Source organism: Triticum aestivum, chromosome 3B, assembly GCF_018294505.1.
Source record: "Triticum aestivum cultivar Chinese Spring chromosome 3B, IWGSC CS RefSeq v2.1, whole genome shotgun sequence".
Taxonomy (NCBI): Eukaryota; Viridiplantae; Streptophyta; class Magnoliopsida; order Poales; family Poaceae; genus Triticum; species Triticum aestivum.
In genome coordinates, this window is record NC_057801.1 from 769983199 (window position 1) to 769993844 (window position 10646).

General features: G+C 46.9%; 2 protein-coding genes across 3 annotated transcripts; both read right to left on the reverse strand.

The window, feature by feature from the left end:
* Positions 1-418: 418 nt before the first annotated feature.
* On the reverse strand, positions 419-4007 carry LOC123066464 (G-type lectin S-receptor-like serine/threonine-protein kinase At4g11900). 2 transcript variants are annotated; one of them, XM_044489541.1, is made up of 7 exons: positions 3493-4007; positions 3084-3165; positions 2904-3001; positions 1605-1788; positions 1269-1494; positions 947-1082; positions 419-867 (listed from the first exon to the last, which is right to left on the reverse strand). In XM_044489541.1, the coding sequence occupies exons 1-7, from the start codon at positions 3838-3840 to the stop codon at positions 559-561; spliced, it is 1383 nt and encodes a 460-aa protein (XP_044345476.1). In that variant the 5' UTR covers positions 3841-4007; the 3' UTR covers positions 419-558. The 2 variants fall into 2 exon arrangements, with proteins under 2 accessions (XP_044345476.1, XP_044345475.1); XM_044489540.1 differs by having other exon boundaries at positions 3394-4006.
* Positions 4008-7486: 3479 nt separating this feature from the next.
* Positions 7487-10046, reverse strand: LOC123066465 (uncharacterized). The gene is made up of 4 exons (XM_044489542.1): positions 9819-10046; positions 8918-9109; positions 8362-8784; positions 7487-8158 (listed from the first exon to the last, which is right to left on the reverse strand). The coding sequence occupies exons 1-4, from the start codon at positions 9935-9937 to the stop codon at positions 7741-7743; spliced, it is 1152 nt and encodes a 383-aa protein (XP_044345477.1). The 5' UTR covers positions 9938-10046; the 3' UTR covers positions 7487-7740.
* Positions 10047-10646: the final 600 nt, after the last annotated feature.

Consider the following 10646-nt stretch of genomic DNA (forward strand, 5'->3'; position numbering starts at 1 on the left):
GCAAATTTAGCTAAAATCGAGCTGCCTTCAATCCATCAGCAGGGCTGCTACCGCTAAAAAAAAAAGGTCCTGGTTGTCTCCAATCACAATCGGCTGGGCTGCTATCGTTAGCTCAGGAAAAAAAAAAAGTGGGCTGCCGCCGCTAGATGGGCTGCCCGATCGCTGCCTCGTTGCTTGCCTCTCGTTGGCTTGAGTCAGTTTCCAATCGGTTTAAACTGGGCAACGAAGGAGACGGAATTTGACGTAACGACGGACGAAAATCAAAGCGGCAGACTGAACCAAACCAAGAATATTACCTCCCTTTAATAGTAGGTATAGATAGATATAGATATAGATATAGAGGTATAGATATAGATATAGATATAGATATAGATATAGATATATGGCCAGAATGTGTAGAAGTACTGATAATCTAATTTTATTCTTTATAAATTTATTGCCATAAGTTCCCCAGCAACGCGTTGGGTATTATCTCAGTGCGATATATACCTGATACGATTGTCATCGGCTTTACACTAGCAGTGATACATAAGCACACAGTCTGTGTACCGAGGACTCTCAACGTGTCTTCTCCAACAACGACCAGTTCCTACCGTCAGACCTCCTCTTCCACCAGCTGCTCCTCCACCACGGCTGCTCCTGCTCTGCACTTCCTATTCCAGTGAAGCAAGATAACTCTGGGGATGGCAATTCTTCCTGGCCGTTTAGCATCGCCAGAACATCTGGCATGGTTGGCCGGCCACGAGGATCCATTTGGGTGCACAACAGTCCGATACAGATGCACCTTTCTCTCTCCTTTCTCTCGGACTGATCCTGCGGTGACGGACCAAATGACTCCGTCTGTCGAGCTTCCCAAACCCCCAAAGCCTGAGAAGAAAGTAATTAACGTGTCTGCCATAACTGAGGCCTTGCTGATACGCATGAGTGCGTGTAAAGCTCAACTTACCCATGCAATTGGATGTTGGTTTAGTACAGGGCCTCTCATCCCACTAATGATACGGAGGAAGAGGACGCCGAAGCTGAAAACGTTGCTCTTCATGGAGATAATGCCGTCACTGATATACTCAGGAGGTATATTGCCCCTGAATGTTTGAAGCAGAAAACAGAATACTTCAGAGAAAAAGATATAGTGATAAGACAGCGTATATTTCGCACGATGAGGAGATAGATACTTTATATGGTAATGCTTATGTATGATTTACTCCAAAAAATTTTCGTTCTATGTAATGGAAGGGGGATATAGGTGTACAGAATGGCGTTGATCTTACACTGTGCCAAGTAGCTCTTCTGTCTTTATTTGAGCGACACCTTGTTCCAGCACAAGTTTAGACTTTCCAAGCCCACCTATCTTAGGATTCATATCAGAATCAAAGAAGATGTTGGAAGGCTTCAAATCCGGATGCACGACACGCATGGTTTGGAGATAAGCTACGCCCTCTGCGATCCCTTGAACTGTCTGCAACGTGGAGGGCCAATCTAGCTGTTCCGACATCTCTGCAAACAGCAAATCAAACAAAGCTTTTGTAAGAGCGTGTTTGTTCTCGAACCTGGCTAGCTAGTACAGTAGCATTCGGCAAGACAAATAATATAATGAGAGAACATACCATTGATCATCTCAGACAACATTCCGTTTGGCATATACTCTTCGACCACCAGCTTCCCTTGTTCATGAGGGCAGTATCCTAGAGATGTAACTACGTTTTTGTGCTGGAGGTGCACTGGAAATAGAAGATCCTTTTCATCATGAGATCGCTTGATGGCAACCACGCTCCCATCAGGTAATACACCCTGAAAAGAGTACTTTCTTAGGAAAAAAAAGGGCGTTCAAATTGGAGTTTTCAGCACTCAGAATCTTGAAGCACATAGGCACTTCACCCAATTTGCGCGTTTTTTTAAGCCCAAGACTGTAGACCAATTGTTGTACGGTATTTTCATATTAATAGCAGATGTAAATCTTTACAAGTGAGAAAGTAAAAAAGGAAGAAGGGGCAAATCCTAGTATCTATCCAGTGCTAGTATTTTCTAATATAATCATATGTTGCTGTCTTTTTGAAGTCAAACAATTATCACAGATGAGTGTCAATCTAGTACTTTAATGGTCCAGGAATTTATCATTGATTTTCGGATGGAAATTCAGAAGATCTTGATTGAGCCAAAATTACCAAGATATAGTTGCTGGCACCTAAAATCTTTTCATTTCTTTTTGAAAAGAAAGGGGTTTCCCCCCTGCCCCATCTTTTCATTTCTTTGAATCCAAATATTCAGGACCCCAGAATAAAAATAAATTATTCTGTTTATAGTGGGTATAATAATAATAGTGTGCCAATAGTCTTGAGCAAAGGTGCAGTCCCAAAACAGGTGCAAGGAAACCTCCTATGTCTTTTCGTTGCAAAAGGCACACTCATAACATTCAAGGTGCATATTTTTTTTGTTCTAAGTAAGTTCCTGGTATTAACCCTGGATCAAAGGACACCAGAAAAATATTTCGTGTTTAAGTCTGCTAGTCCTCTTCCACAACCATTAATAGAGAATATGAGCTTCTTGGTGTCCTTTAGTTTGATCGAGTGATACATCTTCATGGAAGAGTATCCTGGGCTCTTCTAGGGATATAACCAAATGTCCTTTCCCTGATCTCTATCGTCTAATGTCATTAGGCTTTGAAGCTCAGTAAACTGATGAAATGCTTGTATGGATAGAGGTATGTGAAAGTGTTCAGCTCAGTCCTCAGCATTGACCATTTTCATAACTGGAGCTTTATCAGTGATTGCAAAAGAATGCAGCTCAGTGTACATGGAGAAAAATAAATTTTAGAGAGCAAATACAGGAGGGAGTGACCTATGAAACTGGCTTATAATTATCTAAATAGAATCAGTGAATCAGCAAACCACACATATGGAGCGTACCTTGTAGACGGTAACAGAGTCGCCATCATGGATCACTTGTTCACATGAAAAGCTATTTGTAGCGGCCTCCAACTCAGACATGCTGAACACCCTCAAGCCTAGACAGCACGTATAAACAACAATAAGTAAATTCATAAAAGAGTCTATATGTGCAAATGCCCAACAGTAGGAGCATCTTACGTGAACGTGATGATGACACGGCAGCTGTCACTTCCATGCAAAAGTGTATCGAATCATAGACGGCATCTTCACTCCTTGGTGCCTGAAGTATATGAACGAAATCACTCTCCTGGTTCTACAATATGAGGCAATGAAAGGCGGACTTTATCCAATTGATAATGAACAAAATAATCCCGGTCCTAACGAGGAATTAATTCCCTGCGATAGTTTAACAACCTGCTACCAATATTTCTACATATGCAATGGCGTATACATCCCTGCAATGTTCGATTGAAGAATCTTTATGGTAAAGCAAAGTAAATAGCGTTACCATCCAGTAGTCCCAGGGCTCAACGGGTCCGTAAACGGGATCCTCTCGTGGAACAGGCCTAGTAGTGATCAGAAGGGTGGTAACCTGGGCGAAGTTTACCATCAACAGCTGGTTCGCGATGTCCCGCTGGACCCGAAGCAGCTGCCCAGACATCCTCCCGGCCGTGAAGCAATGGCAAATGGTGCTCCTCCGTTGGCAGGTGGTGACGAGGTCGAGGGCGCGGCGGAGGATCCGTTCCAGGTCCCCCAGCGCGGCGCTCACTGCCAAGTTCGCTATCATGTCCGTGCCTGTGCCGCGAATAGCCGAGGACATGATGCCGTGGAGCCTGTTCACGCACCGCTGGATCTCGAGGCAGTCCTCCCTGTTCTGCCTCACCGTGTCAGCCGCCTGCCTGATCGCCAGCGCGAGGCGGAGGATCTCCGTGGGGATGCCAACCACGTCCGCCATCCTTGCAGGTTCCTGGCCGCCGGAAAGAACCGGTCATGCCGATGATGACCCAAACAGAAGAAGCATTGTCTACATAAGAATTCGACAATTGACTGGGACAAACCCGGGGCGCTGCCTTTTGTTTGCGTAAGATAAGATGGAGCAATGACTCATGTGTGTACACGGTGGAGTGAAGAATCGAAGACTTTGAGCGGGACACAGCGCAGGTCTACTCCACAAGTTAAAAAAAAAGAAGCACATTTCTCTCAAAAAAATCAAAAAATAAATTAGACAAGGTAATCAGAAGGGCCAGAAACAGTAACGTGCTACCCTCAAAAAAAAAAAAACAGTAACGTGCTGCCGGCTGCCGACCTCACTGTTGCCTTGAGGCCGATCGACCTCAAGGTCTGTGCAAAGTTGGCTAGTTGATCTTTTTTTTTTCTTTTTTGCTAAATAGCCAATCATCCTTTGACAAGCTAGCTACATAGGCTGAACAGTTTTTTTTTCGTGCGCATTAGATGGGAGTTTTATTCATGAATCATAGGGTTACAATCGAGTGATTCATAGATTGTTTGGCTAATTATAGGCTTAACGATTTAAAGGTGGAACCAAACATTAGGCACAAAAGCTTGTCTGGCTAGGCACAAAGCAGCAATATACCAGGTCGAAGGCAGGCACTCGAATTTGTTAGCCATGCTGTGGGGGTATCAACCAAATAGCCCATGAAGGGGTAAAAAAAAATCACAAATTTCACTAATGGGCAAACACGATATATTGCAGCAACAATGGCTAGTTGTTATCACAAAAGTCAAATTAAGGTTAATAATGTAATTCACTCTTGATCAAACAACAAACAAAACAAGAGAGTTTGTCACTTTCTCTGCATGCACTTTGTAAACAAATGAGCGGCACAATAATGGAGGGGAACGAGAAGGACAGGCTGGGTCAAGTGTACAGCTAACCACTATGGTGTGGCTGGTTAGAAGTTAGCATTTGTACTCATGCTCCATAGTCTTGTTTATTCAGATACGCTAAACTCCATAAATTTAATATGTCAAGCCGTGTTTAGGTGGTTCATGGAGTGTCATGATATAGACGACTCTGGTGGGGAGGCGCAATCCTCCCCCAAATTGTCAATACAGTAGGTAGAGAATACTTCGAACAATTTTTACCGGAATAACCCTGATGATTTCTATATTTTCAAAGTTCCCAAAAATAATCCCGAACCACCCCCACTAGATAACCTCTGTTTTAGACTCCAAGAAATGATAAAATCATGTTTTTCCTAGACGACAGAAGAGAACAGCTCACATGGTTTCTATTTGCATGCAACCCAACTATTACATCGTGACACAAGTTCTAAAATGCAAGCAACAAGCTACAAAACCTGGCTGCTCAGTTATTACTTATTACACGATCTATGTTAAACGACCATCCAATTTGGGACTAGAAAAAATCACATTAGATGCTCCTCGACCCTGACTGCGAGGTCGAGAAGACGTGGCTTCCGGTGAAAATCGCGCCTGACTGCGGTCTTGGCGGACGATGGTGGCGTCTCAGACGTCGTTCCCTTCTGGAGGCATCGTCGTTGCAAGTCACATCAACCTGATCGGGAAGTTCCGGGAAAAACCCTAGATCTGGGTCTACCGGATCGGACGATGACGGTGCCTTCGGTATCGTTCTCCCTCATGGGGGTATCGTTTTGGAGCAAGTGCTGGTTGGAGGGGACAAGAGGAGGAGCGGTGATTCATCTGGTCCATTCATGACGGCGGAGATGGACTCGCGCAGGAGGGTGATGGACGGAGATGGACTCGCGCAAGAGGGTGACGCTGCCTAACGTCGTGGTGGCGTCGGCGGCAGCTAGACCGGGCAAGGTTGATGCAGTAGTACAACTCTGAAGATGGATTGGTGGCACGTGGCTGCGGCGGCCTCATACCCGATAGGCGTCCTGGTTGAGGAGCACGCCGCACTGGTGGTACCCATACCCGGCAGGTGTCCTGGTTGGGACCTCAAGTCTTAGATGTTATGTTTGGTTGCGAGGTCTGTTTGGTATTAGGCCCAGACTTTCCGCTCCCCTACATCAACTGAATAGGGATAGCGACAGATGTTGCTTAGTTGGTGGCTTTAGTCTTACTGTTGTATGAATCTGTAAGATCTTGTGTTAATAATTAATAAAATGGCCGTATGCATCGTCTAGATGTAGAGGCTGGGGGTCGTCCTCCTTTTCTAAAAAAAGATGCTCCTCGACCCAGCAAAGCCCATGGCACCTGCTGCACGCCGCCATGTGCTCCTCGTACTTTAGGGAGTAAAGATCACGACTGGCTTACATATACGAGTATAAAGCCTACAAAGGTCCACCAATGTTTTCCTTCAATGAAAACGTTGCAACACTAGGCACAATTAAACGGATAGGCTATGCTAAGGGCATCTTCAACGCGGACCCCTGAAACAGACAGGGTATTTGTCCGCGGACGTGTTCGTAGATGGTGATACGGGAGCATGCCATCCAATCATGCGTCCGCACACATTTCAAATTGAAAATTGAAACAAACAGGACGACTTTCATGCAAACCGGATGATTTTTATTTAAACAAACCAAATTCATTATATTTTTTGACATATTTCAACTAAACAAAAGCTTCCGGAAGTTAACCTAGTCTAAATCTTCGCCCGTGGTCGTCCTCCAAGTCCTTGTTGTTCCCCATGTCTGGCATCTTCCGGTCGTGAGCCCCGGGAAGTGAAGTTGCGGGTCGCCGGCGAGGACGAGTATGACATGGGACACAGACATGGCCGACATGGGACACGACGCGCCGCCATCTTCAGTGTCCTACTCTTCCTCGTCGAAGTCCCCGGCCTGGATGTCGCCGGTGGAGGTGGTCCAAGATGGGCGTGGACGGGCTGACCTCATGGTCGTAGCGGCACGAATGAGGCGGAGCGCCTGGCGTGATCAACACGTAGCTGCCGTCGTTCCCGTCCACGATCGCCTATGCCGCATGTGTGTCCGACTCTGCCGCGTGAGCGCTGCACATGGCCTCGTAGAGCGCCCGCTGCTCCTCGATGAAGTCCGGGTCCTCCGCGGCCATGGTCATCGCGGCCTCCTTGCTCGATGAAGTCGCCTAGATTTGGCCTTCTGCCAACTAGTGATATGCGAGGAGGGTGAAATTGTAGCGCTGCTCCTCCCGCGCCAGCCGGAACATGGCGCGTCGGTGCTCCTTCGCCATAATGGTGTCGAAGTGCGCCTGCGTCTGCTCCATGGTGAAGCTGGCATGGATAGGCGTGGGCAGAGGCATCGGCTTGCCGCCGGAGGCCTCCTCCATCACCAGGCCAATTATAAGCCAGCGCCACATATAATTTGGATCCAATTCCGAATGCGGTCCTATAGCTAGGTTCATGCGCAGTTAGCCATGATCCAAGTGCTTCCTACTCGGTCTGTTGGGAGTAGGCGAGTTGTCCTTGCAAAACATGCCACCGGTATAAAAATCATCGTAACGGATAAACCTTCACAATGTAACATATATGGATATTCATTTGTCTCGTGATATTCTTTAAACTAAAGGTGGGAATGAACTGATTGCGTAGACAAGTTGGATGATTCTGACACGGTGACTTGGTAGTGCACAAACCCGACGACACAGCGCGCGGCTGAACGATTATCTGGATCAGCCGGTCAAAGAAAATCATTTCCCATACAACTATATGAATATATTGTAATTGCACTTACACACATACTTGTAGTACGATACATTACATACATGTATATCAAATTGATCAAACATGGTTTCATAGTTCTTCAAGGCATACACGCCCAGTACGAAGCTGCATTCGGCCATGCAAAGCTGCAGTTCCATGTACTTATTCAAATTACATAGAACCATGAGTTTCTATACTCAAACATGCATATTCTGGTAAGAGGAACTTCTATTATTCAAATAACGCGCCTGTAATGGAGGCCATGACTTTCAGGAAGTCCAGCCGGAACAATCCATCTCCTCCAACACTGGCTTTGCCGGCGATGGTGCCATCAGCGGCACTCCTGATGTGGCACGTGCCGCGGCTGAACCCCACGGTGTAGTCTAGCTCGGCGAGCTGGCTGGCGGAGACGAGGTTAGACCTGAGCCCTGGGACGTAGAGCACGTTGGGGAGAACCACCGTGTCAGTGATCACGGAGCCGTGCCCGATGACCTGCATGGGCAACGCCCCGTCGGCTGACTCAACAAAGCGGCCCGGTTGATCGGGCGTGAAACCGGATAGGAGGTCGCGGTTCCCCGTCGCGTGGTGTGTAGCGGCGGTGGCGACAACCCAGGTAGCTGCAGTTTTCTTCTCCGCTGCCTCCATGATGCTGTGATCCGTGACACGAGTAGACGCGGCAACGACAGGTATACGATCAGTTACACAACGAAAGAAAACAAGATAGCAGTCGGTTGTTCGGTACTCCGGCCCTGGCTATTTTTCTACCAGGTGCCTACCAAAATACCGACCTCTAACTGATTTCGTGAATGTTGTAAAATCGGAGCTAGTAAAAGGGACAGGGACTGCGCGTACCTCTGATGTTCGGGTTCAGTATGAGTTACCTCACGTACACCATCCTTGTCCCAACAATTCATAATCTTGTTTTGCTCATGCAGAGATGCCGCTTGAGCCATCCATGTTGCTATACTCTCCATATCAGTATGGGTGTCAGCGCCACCCATTGCATTGTCGTGATAAGCTGCGTCTTCGTCTTCTTTAGCAGCGATTGCAGGGGATATTGTTGAAGGTATAGCAGCGCAACCTAGTTCACTCTCAGCATACACGCCGATACTTTCCACTATAGATTCTCCAGCAATTCCAGTGCTGCGTGATACCGAGCGCGATTTCCGAATCATGTTGAGGATGCTTCTCGGCACCATAGCTTTCGGGCAGGAGAATTTACCGTCGAGCAGATTGCAAGCAAAAAGCATCATGTAGACGAGCGGGTGACGTGCACTGGTAGCAAATAACATTTCAGATAATGCAATCAGTACTTGGTAAAAATGGGCAGTAAAGCCAATTTAAGCTAGTTCTTGTAGCTAGCAGCGAATAGACAAGTTTAAGAGAAGCCATACGAGGAATTTAATACCTGGCATACTTGGGCGCATGCATCGTATGAGAGCCGATCTTGATGTCAAAGCCTCCCTTTGATGCGGCTATCATGGAGAATTTAACTTCGCCAGAATCCTGTTCAGCAGTGTCGTAAACGATTGGTTCAAGAATCATTTGCCTCAGAGCCTCCATGATGGTGAATATCGAGTACTGTTCGCGGCGACGACGCCTGCACGTACGGAAGAAACGTTTATTACATTGTCTGGTGCAAGGAAGGAACAGGATGATGGTTAATTGTGCTGCAAGGGCGTCAACAATCAGAGCACAACCAAACTGTGGTATCCTTTTGCCCACAGATGCACTAGGAGGTCAAGCCGCCGTATGAAGCTGCACACCATCCAGCCAAAGCCTCCACTGCTGGGCCCCACGTTTTCACTCCATCCTCAATTATTTCCCAACGAGAGCACCATGGAAGAAAATTTCCCCATGAGGCGAGCTGCCGCGGCCGCAACCGGCTTCTCCTATCTTGTCCCGCCAGTGGCTCGTTGCGTGGCTCTTAGGGGGATTTAGGCCGGGCTTGTTGACCAGGCCATGCGTGGTCGAGATCCAGCCTCGGTGACTTGGTGGCCTCCGTGCAAGGACACCGGCAGCAAGGTCGGGCCGCTGCAAGGGGGAGCGGGAAGCCGTAATAATTATCTGGCGACGAACGTCGAGAGAATATCACACCTTCTTCTTTCTTGCCCTCTCTCCTTCATCTTTCGTTTAGTTCTTGCTTTCTAGTACGTGCTAGAGATGGAATAGGAATACGAACTAACGCTCTATTTTCACACAGCAATAAGAACACGAACACACATCCCATATACAAGCGAATAACGATGAGATTGGAAAGAAATTTGTGTTGTATAATATAAGAGACCAAGGGATCGAGGACACCATACCGCGCAGATTCCTCGGGCGGCTGATAAACCAACCTCAAGTATGGCCAAACCAGGTCCGCCATTTGATTTTCTTCCATTACAGCAACAGCTACTTCCCCTTCCATGGTTTCTTGTGACATGTGCGAGGGGAAAGGGCAAAGGGGATTAGGGGAACACAAGGAAGACGGTGGACACCTCCGTTGACTAGACTCCGCAAACAGGACGCTTTACAAATTCAAGGCTATTTACCGTACTGCCCATCTCGTTTGTTTATGACGCCCTAGCGCGTTGATTAGATTTTTTGCACGTTAGACCTCTCTCTTTCTAAAATTCCGTAAAAATCTATCTACCCAAGGTTTTATTTTCTCCTTCGTACCTGCCAAGAAACTACGTAGCCGGACATGGTGTGGGCATGTAAAAGCTGTAGTCCATCTAAATCTCAGGCGCTTGTTTTTTTTTTCTCTCCTTTGAGTTTCGGCCGATTTCAAAAAATACGACTTTTATAGTGCGATGCAAAGGATAATTTACATTTATTATTACCCAGTTGTACTTATTGGGGAAAATGTACAACTCCGCCTCTCCCTGTGGTTGGCAAGCAAACCCCTCTTTCCTTCTGAGTTCGGCTCCTCTGCAGTCAAGTAATCACTGTACAGGTACTCACTAGTAGAAAACGGACCTAATATGAGAAACATTAGTACCGGTCCGCATATAAGCCGGCACTAATGCGCCCATTAGTGCCGGTTCAAATGACTTGGCGGGAGGTGACATTTAGTACCGGTTCGTGCCACGAACCGGTAGTAAAGATGCTGGTGCCCGGCCAGCACCTTTAGTACCGGTTCGTGTCACGAA